The sequence below is a fragment of the Catharus ustulatus genome, chromosome 3 (genome assembly GCF_009819885.2).
Source record: "Catharus ustulatus isolate bCatUst1 chromosome 3, bCatUst1.pri.v2, whole genome shotgun sequence".
NCBI classification, from domain to species: domain Eukaryota; kingdom Metazoa; phylum Chordata; class Aves; order Passeriformes; family Turdidae; genus Catharus; species Catharus ustulatus.
Genome location: NC_046223.1, coordinates 22222575 through 22243062, shown reverse-complemented (window position 1 = coordinate 22243062; position 20488 = coordinate 22222575). Strand labels below are relative to the sequence as shown.

At 38.0% G+C, this 20488-nt stretch overlaps 1 protein-coding gene across 1 annotated transcript in view; it reads right to left on the bottom strand.

The window, feature by feature from the left end:
- USH2A (usherin) overlaps window positions 1-20488 on the bottom strand; it is a 374098-nt gene that overhangs the window by 330991 nt on the left and 22619 nt on the right. The window contains exons 4-8 of the mRNA XM_033055679.2: window positions 9570-9705; window positions 8387-8450; window positions 5790-6084; window positions 4452-4636; window positions 1182-1403 (exon numbers count right to left, since the gene is read on the bottom strand). Coding sequence (XP_032911570.1) covers window positions 1182-1403; window positions 4452-4636; window positions 5790-6084; window positions 8387-8450; window positions 9570-9705 — 902 coding nt within the window. The remainder of the gene's footprint in view (window positions 1-1181; window positions 1404-4451; window positions 4637-5789; window positions 6085-8386; window positions 8451-9569; window positions 9706-20488) is intronic.

Below are 20488 nucleotides of genomic sequence, written 5' to 3'. Positions count from 1 at the left end.
TTTCACCAAAGAGAATGTTCTTAGGTGCAGTAAACTACAAAAGACAACTTCACTCAATATATTTTTAAGCATCAACAATTGCTTCTCAAGAAAATAAAAACCAGCACGTAATAGAGCTACTCTTGCCTTATACAATACGGAATGAAAACTGTATTTCAGTATGTAACATTAATACGTAAAATTTTATTAAATAAATTACAATTATTCATCAATATTAAAATTTCCAGTGTGTCTCTAGTTTTTCAAGAAATCTTAACCACATCAGGAATAATTATGAAGTTTAACCCATTTTATCTCTGTTAAAATATCCATTTCTGACTAAAATAAAATCTGTATAGAGTCTTAATCAATAGACAATAACCATACTATTCTACATGAAGGGTTACTCTAGTGGAGGCATGGCATAGCTTAGCAAAATACCACTGAAATTATTTTACTGTTACACCATCACCAAGATAAAGTCGTTTCAGTAGGTGCATTATCTTAATACATCTAAATCAATAATCAAAATATATTAATAAGATAGAAAATTTTAAAGTAAACATGACTTCTAACAGGGTGTTTTCCCTCAAAATGAGAGCTACCAAAATAATTTCAGAAATAGTAATACTTACAAATCTGCACCATATGCTTCTTGGAAAGTATTTCATTGCCAAATTTGCATATTATTTACAGGGCATAATTAGTCCTTTCACAAGACAGCACACTTATCATATACAATAAAGTTGTCAGTCACAGATAATACAACAGTTTTACTGACAGCTACCCAATTTTGAAAGGAAAACTCCAACTAAAACAAAGAACAAGCTCTGCATTGACTGTTAAAATTGCCATGTCTGGGAATCTACAGCTTGGAAGAGTTACTGAAATAAAGCATGAGCCATTGTTTCAGTCATAAGCCTTTACTTAGAGGCATTGGTAATTCCAAGGAAAGGATTGCTTCTGACAGATTTGTGTAATAAGTATAATTAATTTTAAAATAAAATGTGAGCAAACAGTTTTACAAAACAGTGCACCAATCATTTCCAACTCCATATACTGCTTCAGACCAAATTCCTTTCTCAGTCATACATGTAAAAACAAAACAAGTTGATCAAATTTTAGGCAAGTCCTTATATGCTGTGCAGAGCTGTAACAGTCAGAGACAGTGCTGGATGTGGGAAGAGTCACGTAACACTTACCTTCCACTGACTGTAACTTCATTAACTCCATAGTACCTATGCCTAAAATTTACCCAAGGTTCATTAGTGTGATACTGGCCACGGAGATGAATCCGCACTTGTGTAGCTTTTACAAATTCTTGAAGAGATGGAGTATTATAAAAATCATTGTAACCAGGTCGGTGATTTGGTTCCGGGGTAAGGATGCTGAAAGTCAGATTACCACGAGAATACGGTGTAAAGCTGTTTAAATAGAAAGGAAACAAATTAAACTCAAAATATTACATATTTTACAGATTCCAGCCCCTAACGTACTGTTTCTCAGAGAGGGTCTCAAGTGTAAAAGGTGGTTTCATCCTTTCTGGGTAAAAAATTCTCATATCAGTGGATTCCCGGTCACCAGAACTCAAGGAAGGGAAAAGAAATGTCCTCTACATGTCTGTTTCACCCTAAACTACCATGCTGTTCTCCAGACCCAAAGTTTCCAATTAAAAGTAAAGCCTTTAGCAGGCAACTTCAAAACATGACTAAAGTGTGACTGATACAGTGTCATCTGCATGTTTTCAAAAGGTTTAACATACTGTCATTGAGAAACATGAACTAGGCTTGAACCACATAAGGAAATCATTTAGACAACTGATACAATAATTAATAGGTTTACATTGTTAGTAATATACCTGCTAAGCACATATAAAAACCATACAGAAACAGTTGTTACATTTTGAATTCCAGAGTCATGGGACTGTATCATCTGCTCATCTGAGTGAGCAGAGCTAGAAACACATGCCACCTTCCAGTAAGTGAAGTGCAAGATAATTTATTGGAAAGTAGTAAGACTGAGAGTAAAATTGCATATTTAAGCCCAGGAAGCAGAAGGACAGTCCTGAGAATTCAAGGAAAACTGAGTAAACAATCAGATATAAACTGCACATTTGCACAACTTGGCATGATTCATGTCATACTGGTCTATGCACTAGGCAGAGTTTAGCCTCTGAAAAGAATATCTTTTTATTTGCACACCTACATGAGATCATTAAAAATAGGTATCCCACATTATCACCTGGAACCTGACATGCAACATTCAAAAAATGTCACTTCAAAATATGTCAGTTTTTGAAAGATGAGATTTCTAGTTAGGCTAGGTCTGCTGAGTCTTCTGACTGCTCTTCTGTCTTCGTGAAGGATCTTTGAATTTCCTGTGCTCCTAATTCAGGTCAGCGCTCCACAAAAATCTCAGTAGAATATATCTGTTTCTTTGGGTTATTATGCCTTCTCTTTCCCCCCCACAGAAAACTAAATAAAGTATATTTCTTCCATGGCTGTATATACAGCATAGAACTGTAACAGAAATGTTTAGAAGGTCCAAATGGCAGATAAACAACACCATGTGGGTATGGAAGCATCAGAAGGAACGGCAGAAACACTGTAAGGCTGACGGCAACTAGATAAGCAGGTCATCAAGATTTTAGGGCATCTACATGCTGTTTCTCAGGAAAACAAAGGAGATTCTAAAATAAGGGTCAGCCAATATTCAGACTAAGCAAAGATTCAAGCCTCTGATAGGGGACAAAGGACAGTGACCAACTCCTAACTTACATAGGTGGTACAGGATGGAGAAACAAAAACTTTAATCACTTTCATTTCCTAAAGGACACAAAAAAAGAGTCCATTCAGTACTAGCATGTGATCACCAAAACAAGAACCATCAAGTTATGGTAAGGATTTTCAAAGGCAAGGTCATTTGTCTTTCATGTAAGCCCAGGGAAACCTGGGACACAAGGACACTGGTGTCTAAACCCAGGACAGACAATCTGGACATGTCTTGGCAGTTACAAGTTTGTGGGCGTAAGAGAAAAAGAGAGAAACAAGTTTTGCTTTACAATAAAATCCTCCAGGGAACTCTGATATGCTGCTGACATAAATTCGGAGCTTTGTTTCAACAGAAACTCCTCTTTGAGCACACAGAAAATTTACCAATATATATCTTATCATCTAAAGCTTTCTGTAAATCAGCTGGACTCAAAAATTATTCCTTTGTATCACTTCCTATCATCATTTACATTTTAACTGAAGGGGAGAATCTGTGCTGCTTAGAAAACATTTATGGAAACAGTCCATATTTAACTACTCGGTTCTTTTTTAAAATTATACAAATACTTATTTTTGGGCTGAAAGTGGTATTGCACCTCACTTGGGTTATTTATCCAAAAACATTTGTCTTATTTAAGATATTTCCCTTTTCCTCTACCCTCTGTTTCAAAGATCAGCAATAAAGCTCAGATTCCTTTGCTGAAAAGTGGTGTAACTCAAATGACCTTATGCTCCTCTCCTCAGAATTCTGAACTCCTGGAGAACAAAGATGCTGACACTTGAAAAGTCTTAGAAGGGTAGCAAAAGTGGGGAAAAAAAGAAGCAAACTGCCTACAGCACCTGGTAATGTATTTTCTCACTGATTTCCAGTCAAGTTCTAAACAAGCCTAACACTGACTGACTGGCATCTGAACTCAGGCAAGAGATAATGCAGTTAAATATATGTAGTGGTATAAGTTCAATTTTATATATGTGTGTGTACATACACACATGTGTGCGTGTAATATGGTAACATATTAACTATTATATACATTCTACCCTATATTTATGAAACATATTTTATATATGATATAGCCTTAAATTTTCACATGTGAATTGACAGTAAAAGGGCTTGCAACATATTTCTAAATGGTAATAATCCTTCTTGCCCCTCTTCCTGCAGATTTATATTGTCTCCTTCCTAGAGAGAAGAGAAAGACTCAAGACTCCATTTTCAACCCATTTCTTACATGTTTTGCATAACACTAGCAGAGTTGAATGACTGGCCTTTGTACTTCAATCTGGTCTCTTTCCTAAGCTTCAGAACAAGTTTTCCTCACAGAGATCAGAAGGTAGACTTTCACATTCACTAGACAGTTTGGAACAATGTTGTATCAGTACCTTCCTCCACTTATCCCCTCAGTGTTCTACAATTCTTCTAGCAATAGCCATCAAAACCCTAACATATATAATTTTGAAAATCCACCACAAAAATAACCAAGGAATCAACTCACACTCACAAATCTGATTTAAAAAAATGACAGAAGACTTTTTGGCAATCTTGAGTTGAAGGGGCAAGTTTAGGGTCTTTCATATATTCGGCAGTCCACAAGTGAGTATACCAAATTAAAAGATTCTATCTTATTTGGACATAGCAATGAATTGTGTCAGGATGTTACCTGTTCAAAGCATCTGTATTATGCAGATAATACCCACTCATACCTAGGCAGCTGGAGGCAGTTGACAGAGTCTGGTTTTTCCAGAGATCCATTGTTCTCCATTTCAAAAATACTGCAATTCCTAGCAAAATATTGCCAATCTTCCCATTCTAGATCATCTCTTTTTTTCCTTTCAATTTTTATTCCTTCAGGGTGTGGGCTAAAGAACTGCAGTATAATATAAAATACCTACAAGAAGATAACAAATTTAGGAACTGATATTAATGACTAAGTTGTAAAACAATGAGAACTTAAACCTTTTTTTTATAATGTAACTATACAGTCTGCTTTACCACTCACAGACAGAAGCAGCCATATTTCACCCCACATATTCCCAATGAAAACCAAAGAGAACCTTTTTTGTTGAACAAGCTCTTTGATTTCTCAGACACTATCACACAACTACTGAACTGTTATATCAGAACTTCACTTTTTCTCAAAGAATGTTTGAAAATGCACTGAAAAGTCAGGCCCACAATTTGTAACAGCAATGTTAATTTGGTAAACCTGAAAGTTGTATGTTTGTGTTGCCAAACATTTGACAAGTTTTTTGTCTAATAGCAGGTAAGGTTGTTTCAGTTTTTTAATTCTCCATATTTTTAGCTCAGATTCTCATGAAATACCTGTATTGTTTCAAAGAGCACTTCCCTCAGCCTACTGCTTAAGCAGAAGTGTTTGTATAGATTAAGCAAAAGCCAAGAATTTCACATACATTTGAAATCACTTAAGTAAATGACTAATGTTACTAATGAATACCCTACTGTGAATGCAGCCCCACTTCTGATATGTCCCTCTTTCCCAGACATCCTGACATTCTTCAACAGCCTAATGGAGCAATATGGCCTTTTCAATAATTATGCCTGCTTATCATTTTCTCTTTTCATATTCCTTGGGAGGCTAATCTAGCACCATCAGAACATCTACAAACAGGAAGACCCTCTAATATGTCAATGGGTTTTTGATACATTAAATTTCATTTGTCTGCAGTCAGGTTTCTACCAGGAAGTATGAAATTAAAATTAAAGTTGAAATTTACAAAAGTGGAGTTAAAAGACAACAATCAGTTTCTAAATATTGGTGCCTTCACACAAGATATCTACTCTTGTATATTTACTCTAGATTACAGCTTGTTAAAACAGGCACATCAAAAGAGAATGCCAAGAACCATAATGCATTCTGCTGCCTTTTGCACTGTTATATGCCAATAAAGGAAACTTTCCTCCTGGTCCTCTAAGGATAACATTTTAAAGCATAAGGTTTGAATATCCTCAAAACTAAAATGCAATATCTACAAAAAAAATTTCTTAGTTTCAATGAATGAAAATTGGCATCTTCCCCTTACCTGATACTGTCCATTTTGTAAATCTATTGTGATTGAAACGCCACGATCCAGACCTGCAGTATTAGCAAACACAGATGAAATCCATGTGGTCCCAATGTCATCATCATTGATGTAGTAGAGAGGATGGGCTTCTGCATCCAGCCTCAGCACCCTGTCATTAGTGGTATCATCTGCACCATTAGGGATGCAGTACCTCTGAATCAAAGGGTGTACTCGGGGATGACTTCCAGGACAGCGGCACTCAGACTGGGTATGAAGATGAGGGAATTTTCCAGAGAAGACTTCCAAAATGTCTCTGTCCCAGCATAGAGAATAGCAATTACATACATGACAAAAAGAACAAAGGTCACTTGGTGCATGTAGGCTCATACATAAAACAAAATTCAGTTTAGATTATAGCAGAAACCCTAAACTCATGATTTTAGCTCATAAAAATGGGGTGCTCAGCTAGGAGTGAAGCCTCCCTCCAAGGCCTCTACCATTATCCATGGTAGCAATAAGCATCTTCAAAAAATATCTGTGAAGAATCTCTCTGGAGCTCCTTTCATTGCTCCATATATATAGAGCTCTTCAGACACAGGGCACCAAGGAAAACCTAGATAGGATGAATCTTGCCATAGATGCAAGGAGAAAAACTCCTAACTTTTTATTGCAGAATCATGACTCCAATCAGCAATCTGGATCCTGTTATTAAACACACCATACTGTCAATATACTGCCTGTAACCACAGTAAAATTCAATATTTGCACTCAAATCCTCCAAAAAGACCAGTTTGAACAATATCATATCTTACCTTAGGAAACCAGGATAGAAATATTTTCACTTTTACTTAATTTTAATAAAAATGCCCATTTTTAAAATTGCAATCAACCTTCATGTCAAATCATTGAGATACTTCAGTGCCCTCTGACATCAGCAACCGAAATAGATGCAGAGGTAGGTAGGCAAGTAAGCAGATATATGGATGACACAGACAGTTCTTTATCTGCTCATCGCTGGTATAAAGGAAGGATTTTGTGAGTCTAGAAGAGACTGATTTTTAAATTTAAACCTTGTTATTTTTCCCGTTTTCCTACTTTATCAATAAGAACATAATTCTGTTTGCTTATTAAGCAAATAAATACTTGCTAGCTGCCTCTTTAACTTCCACAGAACCCAGAGTTACAGGACTTTTTACATTTCCTAGGCTCAAATTAATAGGTATGCAGGCAAGACTTTCCTTCCCAATTTATCCCAGACATTTTGGACCAAGTTATTTGTGAATATAAACCAAATCTAGAAAGACATCAGTAGGTGAAAACAGTCTGCAAAATATACCTCAATTTTCAATTGTTAAACTTCATTCATTTCACTGACCTAAACTGTAGTTCAAAAGATTTGACAAGCATTGCTCTGAGAAATACAACCAACATGATTTTCATAAAACTTGGAATTCAGATTCACATTAATACTTCCAATTCACAGGAGCTCAGTTCATCATAATGTCCTGCAGACAGCTGAGCTCCGAGGAAACTGCTCTACATCTTATTGAAAGACTATCATTAAGTAGCCTGAAGGTCTGCAGTCCCCAGTGTCATTGTGTGCAGCCTCCCCAGAAGCACCACGCAGACAAATAGGACCTGACTACTTCTGGCCAGTCTGAAACGACTGGATTAATCCAGCATGAGCTGGATAACAAAGGTAACGTCTCTTTGTAATGTGCTAGGAAGGGAGGCTGGAGGGCAACAGAAATTGCAGTGGCAACACTAATTTGGCCTCAGGAACAGAGGAAGTCAAAGCAATTGCCCAGGGCTCTGTGGGTTGAGGAGCTAAGTCATTGGTGGCTTATGGTGACAATCTCATCTGGAGAGCAAGGGACACCAGCACCTCGGGGCAGGGATGTGTGCGTGGGGTGGGGGAGCACCAAGAATACTCGACATGGATACTCTGGGGAAGTGAAACCAGAGGAAAGCAACAGCCAAGCACAGGGAGCCACTCACAAAGCCAGCACGCTCATCACTTCTGGAATGCCTGTCCTCCTGCATGCATTGCTGGTATCTGAGTGGTCAAAACCAGACCAGTCTACTCTGCTCCCTTCCTTGCCCTACAGTTCACACAGAGGGAGCTCGGAGGAAGCTTAGCAAGTCTTATCCACCAGGACTATGCTTATCAGCACACACTATTATGACAGAATTATGATGAGTAGGTAACACCTAAACAGTTTATAAGCATTGAAATCTAGCAACTGGATCTACTCTCTGCAGAGTACATACTAAGTCAGGTTGTAGCAAGGACAACGATAACAAGGAGAGCACATATTTATTACAGTGTTTTTTTTCACTACATATATACACACTACATACACCACTACATATGTCAAGTCTATTTATACAACTGTTCAAAAGCAAAGTATATTAAGTTGTTGAATTTATTTTAACTCAAGATTTTTTTAGATTAACGGTAATCTTTGAAATGAGGCTCAGGAAACTACATCGTCATAAGCAATTATCTAAAGAAAACATCTGAAAAGCACTATACTTTGGGAAATAAGCATATTGTTATCTACACTTCCTTCTCTCCACACTCTTGTTTTGTTACAAAAATAAAAGTTATTTACCTGTTTGTAAGTGCCACTGGGTAAAATCGAAAATCTTGCATTCTTCCAACAAATTGTTCTAAACCTAAGGAAATATACTATAAATAATCTATTGAGCAGAAGGCAGCTTTGCACTGCATGAGAGCACCTTTGATTCAGCACTCAGAAATCTCTCTTGCACAATTACCCCTACTGAATGAAACCATCTTGGACCTGGACAAAACTATAGAGGGCAGTGACTTAATTTTTTTGATAAAAAAGAATGATTTATAATAACTTTATAAGAACATTTTGTACCTATCTCTTTTCTGATTAGAGAGGTGGCACAGGGATCGGCTCATTAGACAGAAGTAATGAGCCAATCCATGTGCCACCTCTAATTAGAGAAGAGATACAGTAGGTACAACTGTACCTATCAATTTATACAATAAAGATAAAAAGCATTTTAAAATATTCTTTTCTTTTACATGATTATTAGCTATCCAGCATTGAGAATCAAAACCATAACAAAATACATTTCCAAATACAAGCTTTAACAAATGGGGCACAGAGTACTCTCTTGCCCAAATCCATTATAAAGCTGTTTATGGGACATGTATTTAGAAGTTATCTTCAAATTGTGCATGTTCCTGAAGAGCAATAGTCAGTGCTCTTACACCTGCAGAGCCAATAATTCATCAAAAGCAACAAAACATACCCCACTGTTCTTCTATGATCCTGCCATGATACAGCACATATAAAACTCTACATGCAGATGAAGAGTAAAACTCTCAGGCATTACTAGAGGCTGAAACCATTCTGCCATGGTTTACATGAACATTGAGAGAACTAAAAAACACAGCCATAAAACTTCAGCTCTGTTCCTGACTGCAGTGAGAAGAGTGTAGTCTAGTGGCCATGCACAATTCCATTCTGAAACAGTTCTCTACATTTACTCAGCAAAACTATGGGCAGAAATTAGTGGAATAAGTCACTTTACATACATGTTTTAGAGAATTCAGGAAAACCTACCTATACATAACTTATCTTCCTGCAAATCTTTTGAGAAAGTTAATTGAAAAATAGGAATTTTCTTCTGCAGTAAGGTATTACTTCTCATCATATAGATAACTTAAAATTACTCACATACTTATTTTAACCACATCATGCATGCTTTATTTTGACTATTCTCCAGTGCATTCCACTAAAGTACTACAAGATTTACCTGTGAAGCTTTGTCCAATTTGCAGAGTACCATCAGCATCAATATCTGCAACTGTTCCCATAAGAGTCCTTGAATCAAAAGGTGTGTTATCATCTTCCCAACCATTCAAGAAGAAACTAATTCGGCTGTGATGCACCTATAGAATCAATGTAAAGGGGTAAACACATGCTTTATCATGCACTTTGTTTTCTCTACATTTTTTTTGTCTATCACTGATTAACTGATAACATTACCTCAGGCTATTTGTTGCGTGTCTTTATTTTTGATGCCTACTGAAAGCGGTTACCTCTTTTTCATTAACAGATCACCACTCAGATGCAGAGAGCATAAAATTTCCACAGGGGTTAAATAAAAGGAGGAACTACAGCACAGGGATCTGGTGGAGATGGAGGAGAAGAGAGGAAAAGAAGGGTGGGTGTGTGTCACAAGGCACAAGGCTGGCTACAGCTCCATCACCACTTGGGGCCATGGGCACTTGTTACAGCTGTCACAGCTCTTCTCATACATCACTTCAAACAGGCCTCAAGGGGCTGCACACCATGCTCAGGATAACCAAACACAGGCCTCTAACACCCCCCAAAACACCTCCCTAAATCCAGCATATTTCTTTCTATAAGGGCTGAAGGGGACGGTACAGGAACTGCCTACATCGGCTTTACACCCACTGGGTAATTCCCCTTCATCAAGGGAACCCTTGGCCAAGAATATGCACTCAGCCAGTACCCCAGGGTACTGTTTTCTGCAAGTGCTCCCTTTCCTGCCAATTCATTTTAAATCTGAGCTAACGTTCACAGAAATACTTTATGGCATTCTCCCAGCTACACAAAGTCACAAGATGCTAAGCTTTTACAAAGTTGGGGTTTTTCTGCATTAGAATTGCTTGGATTTAAGTTGCCCAAAATTAGGAAAAGTTTAATAATATGGGAGTGTCTTTCAGCCTTACATTATATTAAATTCAATGCTTAATATTGAATCCAGGTCCACACAAAATGAAAACCAGAAATATTGTGTCTATAGTCAGGTTCCGATTAATGAAGTTGTTACAGCAACTAAGTTGGACTTACCTATAACTTTCATTTCAGAAAGTTTATTTGCAAAAAAAATTATGTTACTTGGGTTTTAGCAATGTTTAGCTGGCATAAAGCTTTTTTTCACATGAGAACTTGGTAGCAATAAAATTTTGAAAGACCATTTTGCTACTGCCAATTTAGAGAGCACTATTTTAATTTTGTAGATGTGGATGCCTGGTGAATCACATATATCAAGGCCAATAAAACTAGAGCGCTTTAGACCATCTTGACTGTCATGGCAATCAAAAGAAAATAAACCTGGAATTATTGCTTCCATAAGAACAACACCTATGTGAGGACATAGGTTTACAAGCCAGAATAATTTGTTGCAAAAAAAGGGAAGACAGAACTTATTTACCAGTTAACAAAATTCCAGCTTGAAAACCACAAAATAAGCACACACAATACTACTCTGACAATAAAATCTTTCAAATTTCAGACCAAGATAAATGGACACAATTATCTACAAATCTGAGCTCAGATGATCAGCATCACTGCCTTGGGCAACGTGAGTCTATCAGCATTTTAAGAAAGAAAACATGAAATAAGATGGAGGAGTTTGTTTGGCCTTTTTTTTTTGGCTTCACACAAGATTGTACAAATGAATTTTTCCTCCTTAAACTGTACTTTCAAACACACAGATGCATGCTGAGCTTTATTGCCATTTCCAGATTCAGTCAATATTTCCCAAATTTAGACAGGAATATTTATTGCCCTTCCACTGATGGAAATTTGAAGGCTATTATCATAATTACTAAGCCTTGAGATTTGTTCAAAAAGTTATTGCATATGAGTTTCACCGCTCAAAATACATCTCTCCATTTTAAATTATCTTTTGTGTTGACACATCAATGACCTAAATACAACATTTTCTTTATTTAATTTTAATACAAAGCCCTCTAAACATCTGATGCCCTATTTGCAAGAGCCTAACTATACGTATATATTGTGGTTACATTGCATTTTTTTTCTGCATCACATTTTTTACAGCCTGTTACTGTCATTTGGTGTTTGACTGTTATCATCATAAAAGATACAGGCTTTTCTACTTTGTTATTTGTAGCATTATCTCATGTTTTACAACATCTTTGCACAACATGCCTGCACATGAAATATAACTAGTGAAAAGTTCTCAGTGGTATTAATGCATAAAAAAGAATGTGGTTCCATCTCTACTGTCTTTACCCAGCCAAAAGCTGATGAACAGCCAATTTTCCTTTATCACATTAGCACAGCCATGAGGGAAACACATTTGTTCTAGTCAGCTACACTAAAGATACTATTACCAATCTAACATATACATGTTTTATATCAGCAGTATTCTCAGAGTATGAGGGAGCCAACAATATATTAACACTAGCATGACAGTTTATTTAAGAAAAGAAAATTGTCTCTGTAGAGGGACAGAAGTTAGAAATGTATGGCTAAAGCTCAGTGTCACTGGTCTAATAAAGGTAATAATTCTTAAGCTTTCTTTATAGCAGGTAACACTCCTGTGGCAGCTCTGTCATATCACTCAAATAAAAATGTTGTCTTTTACAAGTTTAAGAGTACCTTTATTTTTAGTCAGATATGAAGCATGTTTCTGCTTTCTTGTTTCCACTGTAAAACATTTGTAAGGGGAATTCAGAAATGGGCACGCACACTCCCATCAGCTTCATGAAAACCTACTGTTTCAGGCTCAGCTTTATAGGACCTAATTCCGCTTCCCCCTGTGGTAAGCAGAGTACTTCACCTCCCTGCACCCCATACTAAAATCAGGGGGTCTATTTGTGACTTAAGAGCGACAGAATTGGGCCCTAAGTGACCAGGTATTTTTACTTGGTGAAAATAAGTGACTAATGACAATTTCAAGTCTCCCTCCCCCCTCCCCCACCACCAATCTCTTTGTATTAAATAGGATTTAGAATAGTTGGGTTTAATATAGCACATCCCCAAGGTAGCCCTAAGCACTTTACAATGCTGAATTGGATATCAGTAGTGCAGTGACTGTGTAAGGCAAAGGCAGCAGTCATTATGCATTTGGCAGTAGCTCAATGTAATGATCCCCCTGCTGGTTATTAAAGGGGGTATGAATATCTGACATGGGAGGAAAATGTAGGAGGGAAACCATGTGTGGTATAAAAAATCCCAGCGGCTCTCCACTGTGGGAGGAGAGGAGATCTCAAAGTTTGGTGTCAGTTTAGACTAAGCTAAATAAGAAGAAAGGCTGGCACCAAATGGGCTGTTTGATGTAGTTATTTAAGGTCTCCTGACCGTTAGCATTAAATTCCATACCATAGCACAGAACTAAAAGAACACTTTTCCTCTTAACTAGGACAACAGGATCATTCCCCAGTCGTCCTTATTAATTATGTTCAGTAGGAATTTGCCCCAAGAGAGTAACAGCGGATGGGTAGGAAAGGTTGGCTTTGTGGTTGTACAGAGCACAGAACCAGAAGCCTGGGACATCAGCACTCTAATTCCAGCTCTGCAGCCACCTCACACTCCTTTGCTTCCCCATCTGTCAGCTACAGCAAATCACCTCTCAAGGATGTGGCAAGGATTAGTTACCAAGATCCATTCACTCTGAAACTACATCAGCATCTGACAACATTGAACCTAACACCAACTCCAAGCAATGGAAAATCCATATGATCTGAGGTGATGAAATACACCAATACACTTTCCTCTAACAGCACTCCTGGTACGATCTGCAAGAGTTTCAAAGATGAGAGGTACTGGGCCAAAGAGCTGAGAGGTAAGTTTCTTCAGTGCACCCCAAATTAGGCTTATGGTTCTCCGGCACACACAAATTGTGCATCAGAGACAGCAATGCCAAATAAAAATACTTCCTAGCAAGGAAAGCTTCGCTGCCCTTTGGGTCACAGTACTGCAGAATCACAAAATTGCAGGTTGGGTAGGGTTGGAAGAGACCACAGTGGATCATGTGGCCCAACCTCCCTGTTCAAGCAGAGTCATTCCAGAGAATATGTGGCACAGGATTGTGCCCATGTAATTGTTAATGAAATGAGATACAGGAAATACAACTTTATTTTCTTACATAAAGATCTGTGCTCTTCAGATCTTACCCATGAAAACACAACAATGAAATTTAACATTAATTTTGCCACTCAGTTTTGATCAGTCAGAACAGTCAGAAAACAAAAGTCAGTTATTTCATGTATTAAGTGCTAACAGAACTGCTAACTTCTACTATATTGCAGTAATCTGTGTGGCCAAAAAGACACATCACAACCAAATACTCCACTTACTTCAGAGCAGGTTGCACTGGCTAAGGGACTATGGTAAAAAGTAGAAGCTCCTTGACAGTGGGTTCTTTCTCTTTCTTTTTATAAGCCTTGCATTATATTTATAAGTACAATGCATATTTGGTATACCAATGTATAAATAAAGAAATAGTATAACAGTTACAAGTAAAAAGTATACTAAGTATTGTAAAAATATGTAGTAGTACAACAAAAATTAACAACACCCTTTTTTCAAAAAAGTAAAAAGCCTAATATGCCTCATTATCAACACAGAGGCAGAAGAGATTTTGATATCAAGTTAAAGACAATTACATTGACTCCACTGTTTTAAACTACAATGACCCTTTCGAAGGCAAAGCCAGTTTGTGGGGGTTCTGAGACCACAAAGTACAAAGTTTTGGTTGTCATATAATAACACTCAGATTTATTACCTTGCAATGTATATGTGTTATATCTGGCCCACTTAAGCAACATACGCTTTTTCTTCACACGCATTAATCATTCTGTCATCAAAATGTCCTCTTACATATATGTCTAAAGGCAACTGAGACAATTTTAGTCTCTTCCATGTGGAATTGAATTGCACCATTTCAGCCAAAATCAATAAAGTTAACTGAACCTTTCTTTAGTGAACACTCTGATCTTTACACATTAGTAGGATTTTTCCATTAGAAGTCGGTCCTAATGTTAATATTATCTATATACCTCATGGAAAATTATTTCTAATAAACAAGATAGGAAGGAGAGACACAGAAAATAATCCTTTATGTTCCATTTTAAAAAAAACCCAATCCCCAAGAATCCCTATATCACAGCAGAGCTAAAGATCAGTAACCAGATATCAAAGTTTCACTACACTAAATGACACATAACCTACAGATGCAGTAGTCTCCCAAATATTTTCATTTGCAATAGTACATGCTTCAAAGACACATGCTTTTCAGTCAGTACAACCTTCTCTTTTATTTTATCTTTCTTATTCCAATATTCATTGGCATGGGAAAGATTTATTGAAATATTACAGATAAATTAAAGGGAGTTATTTCAAGACAACAGTAATCTCTTCCACTGGTTGAATATACATTTTTTACTCTTATTCATCATAGTTTCCAGTAACCATAAAGTACAATTTAATCTCAACATTTCCTTTCATCATCTTTTGTTCTAATAACTAGATCACAGTGTCTGGCAAGACAGATTAATAAACCAGAAGGATTGCTTCCCAGATTTGCAGGCCATAAAGGAGGAGTTCCACAACAGAGGAAACTCTGGCACCAAAAGTGAAAGGAATTACAGTAAATTCACGAATACAAGCCGCACTGAGTATAAGCTGCATCTCTGGGTGTTGGCAAATATTTTGGTTTTTGTCCATAGATAAGCCGCACACGAATATAAGCCGCTCTGTCGTTCGCAGCGAGGACCCACGTGCAATTAGTAACAGAACCGCGGGAGGGCGGGGGTTACTGGCTGAGCTAAGGCTGTGCAGGCTCGGCCCGCTAGGGGCCGCTGACGGGGCCAGGTGGCCCAGCCCAGTGCTGCCGCTCGGGGCCGGCCGCCGCTGCCCCTGGGCTCGGTCACCCCGGGTCGGCGCTGCCCCGCGGTGGCAGGCAGGGACGGAGCTTCCCCCGCTCCTACGGCAGCGGCGGCGGGCGGGGACGGAGCTTTCCCACGCCCGTGGCGCCGGCGGCGGGCGCGGACAAAGCACCCCGCCTCCTCCCCGAGCCGCGGCAATGGCGGCGCGGCCCCCCCGCGTCCTCCCGGAGCCGCGGCAATGGCGGCGCCCCCCCCCCGTCGGCTCCCGGGGCCGCGGCAATGGCGGTGCCCCCCCCCCCTCCTCCCCTGGGCTGCAGCAGAGGAGGGAAGAAGAGAGCTCTCCCGCCTCTCTCCCCGCCCCCCGTGCTGCCTGCAGGGAGCCAGGGCAACACGGTAACACTGTAACAATCGCGAAATGCCGGCTTTTACTGGCCGGTGCTTGGCTCGGCACTCTGGCTGGCACGTCTGGGGTTGTAAATGTCAGAAAATTATTAATATATTAGCCGCACCCGACTATTAGCCGCACTTCCGGGTTTCCACCAAAATTTTTGTCAAATTGCTGCGGCTTGTATTCGTGAAATTACTGTATAAAAATCTTTTCCAGTCATTTAGGCCAAATGATACCAACCCTGGCCTACATAGTTTTCCAGCCAATTTAGTGATGGGAAGGACTTCAACTGCAACTTCAGCTCTTACATCTATTCAGACTATCCCATAAAGTCTCAGATGGCAGGGGCAGGACTGACACAGATAAAACAAGGACCAAAAATGCATCTGCCAATACTAGGAAATTATTACATTCCATCACGTGTAATGGACACTACTGTTTTCAAATAAGATGAAAAAGGAGCAGCTCTGTGATCTATGATATTTACCTGATGGTGAACAAGATTATTCCAAAACCCAGATATCTGCATACTAAAATTGTTTTTAAAAGCTAATTTTTATGTTACAGATGCAAATTTAGCTAGTTTGCAAACGCAAGTTAAATTTAAAAACTTTATACAAACTAAAACACAATGTCAGTTTCTCAGGTACAAGAAAAAAAACAAATTCTCCCCCAAATAAGACAACAAAAAATAAACTAATAATAAACTAATAAAACTCAAACAAGTCTGTTTTCATTTTCCTTCAAATAAACCCTATTTGCACAGCAGGTGGTTACACAGAATTAGAAATCATTATTACAAAGAAGATGATACACAATATGAAGAATTTTAAAATGTATTATGAGAAGCAATTAGGTAGTTATACAATTTATCTTTTAAGGCATAAAAAAAGTGGAGGGGGAAAAAAGTTCAATTTATTTTCCAAATCAGCAAGCTACCAGGAATGACCCCTCCCTTTACTTGTCTTAAAAACGAAAGCAATTCCGAAATCAATAAAGTTACACCGGCTTCACAGAGATGTAAATTAAAACAGAAGTTAGCATAAATTATTTGCTTAATCATTCAGAAATAACAAGGAATCAGAGATGAAGAGAAATCAGGAGGAGCTGCAACTCACCTAGCTCAAAAATTACTACACAATGTACCATTACAATTGCTTACTGTTACTTAATTTGGTGTGGTTCTTATAAAAACTTCCAGCTAAACACAGCTTGCTAGCTGTTAAAATAAACAAGATTCAGAAAATTTTTTTTCCTTTTAAATGTATTGCAGATTTGTGCCAGGAACTTTCTCCATGAGTCCATTCTACATAAACAGACACTGTACTAACACATTTTCTCCCAAGGTGAGAAAACAGATTAAGGTTATGACCAAAATGACAGGCCTGTGGCTTCCTTGAATACTTTAATAGAGTCAACAAATCAACAGTGGTCATTGATGACAACAGAGGAAAGAAGACAATAGATGGAAGGAGGGGAATTAGTGATGCTGCTATAATGGTCTAATCAGAGACTTGAGCATAAAAATCTTTTTCACCTTCAACCTGTCTAAATATGCTCTTTTTGTCTGCTCATATAAAGATATACATCATATTCTACCACTGGAAGACATGTAGGTTCATGTATTTCCTCTGCAAAAGCAGGTGAGAAACAGAAGTGTAACAGTTAATAAAAGCAAGAGTAAAGGGCTTTTGCATATCAAAGAGATGAGATGCACACAGGTATGTATTTCAGTATTTCCTTGCATAATTGCAAATCTTGCTGAAGCTGCAATTACAAAGGCTTCCACACAGCTTTAATATTTCATAAATGATTTTCTGTAAAGAGGAAAGGTCAGTGATACGGACTTAAGTAAAAGAATTTTGGAGAAACCAGGATGAAACCACTAGCATAAATCCAAGCTTACTTTCAGTTGTCATTTAAGCAGAACTAGTGACCAAAACCACAATTTTATATATTTTTTGAAATCTGAGCATCTATGTGTCCCTAAATTTATGAATCAGAAATGGCAGACAACTTTCTGCCACAATTCAGCACCTTTCCTCACTGAATAGATTGCAGAATTTACACACCTTGAACATTCATTTTAAAGGCTCCTTCCCTAGCCCCCATTTTTGCCTTATTCTCATTTTGCATTATTCTACTAATTTTTACCTTTTTTTGTCTACTTTATTTACCTTTAGCTTTAAAAAGAACAACCAAACAAAAAACAAAAAAAATCCACAAACAATATGATAAATGTAGTGAACACATGTGGGAGCAGATTCTTGGCCCCAATTATTATTTCTCTCAAACATGAACATATATTATTATACATTATTATATATATTATTATTATCAAACATTAATATAATTAACAGGGAACAAAACAGTTTAACCTGGGAAGGAGAGAGGCAGGCACTGATCTCTTCTCTCTGGTGATCAGTGGTAGGGCCTGAGAGAATGGCATGAAGCTGTGTCAAGGGAGATGCAGGCCAGACACTGGGACAAGTTTCAGCATCCGGAGGGTGGCTGGGCTCTGAAACAGGATGCCCAAGGAAGTGGTCACAGCCCAAGCCTGAGAGAGCTCAAGAAGTGTTTGGACAATGCTGTCAGGCACTCTTGGGGCTGGTGCTGTGCAGGGCCAGGAGCTGGATTTCTATGATCTGTGTGGGTCTCTTCCAACTCAAAACATTCTGTGATTCTATGACCCCAAAACTTCTCTACTTCTCCCAACTCTTCAGGAAATCTATCAGCCACCTTATGACTTCTTTTGAAAATAAAGAGGTTTCCACAGTTTAACCACTGCCAATGAGTCAGGATTCCACATCACTCTCAACCATCTTCTACCCCACACATTACTCACCAGTACTAGTACAGAGCCTGCTCCTACAGTCCCGTGCGGCTTAGCTGACCTTACAAAGTACAAAATGCGACCTAACCTTAGCTGCAAAACCTTAGTTGAATGGATAATTCAAGAATAAGAATTATCATTGAGATGACATTATTGCTAGAGATGTTTGGGCAGATGTTTTACATACATCAGAGTCTCCTGTGGTCTTTTATTTTTCCCCCTCTAAGAGACAAAGCTTACAATCTTTAAAAAAAAGAGTTCATTTTTAGTGTTTTGCGTTTCTTTTTTTTAAATCTGGAATGAAAATTGAGATAGAGAGCTTGGCAGATCTAAAGTTTGGCAAGAGATAATGAATTTATGTAGCAAACATATGAGAACAAGGATATGTCAGGAGGAATTTGTCTATGAACTTGCTCTCAAACAGACCAAAAAAGACACTAATAACCATGTTAATAGGGACAGGGGGTTTGTGGGAGGGAGGGTTGTGGAAACTAAAGAATAATATCCAAGAGACAAGCCAACTCAGACAATTTATCTGCATAACACTTGACAGACAAATAGCACCTTCTGTATTAGCAAAAGAACTGCCTGACGAGTTTGCCAGTGAGGTTGGTGCTGCTCCAGCTACAACCCTGTCACAATTTCAAATCTTCAGTCTGTTTTTAGTGATTTGCCCAATAGCAAATGCAAACACTACACACATAATAAAATCAAATTTATTTGCTCTTGTTAAATGATTGGCTCACGTTTCTAAATTCCTCTCTTTCCATATTCAAATGCTATATTACCTTCACAGGCAAAAAATGTAGTTTTTAAGCTGTAAGAACCTCCATGTTCCTAGGTAAATCCAAATTCACCCCTCTGTATTTTATTAGATGGAAGTCTGGAGGAAAAGAACAAAGATGATAGAGGCAAGGTGCAAGCCTAGCTGCTATGGAGGTTTTGTTGTGATGCTTTTCACACATCTTTGGTTCTCAGCACAAACAGTATCTTACAGGAAGGAAACAAAAAGGGTTCGAGGCTTTTCATTGCCATCACTACCATTAGTAATCAGGGACTTTATGATGATGATTTTCAAAAAGAAGGTGCTTTAGTTACCATCTAGTTAGGGGAAATTCCTTTACTTTCAACCACTCTTGTAATTTTTAGAAGGAAGACCTGCCAACATAGCTCTAGGCTGAGATTCATTATCTTACTCTAGCCAAAATTACAGAGTCAACTCTTATCTTCTCACCAGAACACATCAGTCTACCTGGAATATACAGCTAGAAACAGTTTAATTTAGGTATTTTATTTTTGGTTCATTCATATCAAAATTCAAGGATGTTGCAATCCTATTCTTCACTGAGAGACAGATTTTCAAAAATCTCCCTTTCAGAACCTCCTTAAGCTCTATGGGAAAATCACCTTTGTCTTAAAGAACAGAAACTGAATTTTTGAGTGAGTGGAAACAGTATATGCACAAGGTATTTGGTGTTAAATCACTGATTTTTTTCTTCAAAATCAGGATGCTGCTTTAAGTTGACTAGGAACCCATTGGAGAGAAATGGTTTGAAGTAATTCAAAAGTTGTATTCTTCAGTATGCTCCAAATGAAGTTTCAATGTACGCAAGTTCACCAGAAACAGGATCAACTAACTGAATCAAGGATTGAAACTATGTTAACCCAGACTATTTTAGAACTGCTATGAGAAATTACAAGGAAAGAAGCCTTGCTTTGCAAAATTTATAGGGGATGCTAACACACATCAGTATTTGATTACACTGTGCACAATTTTGTTGCAGAATCCAGAGCATTTTAACTTTCACTAACATAATAGGCTAAGAACACCTGTGCTGACTGCA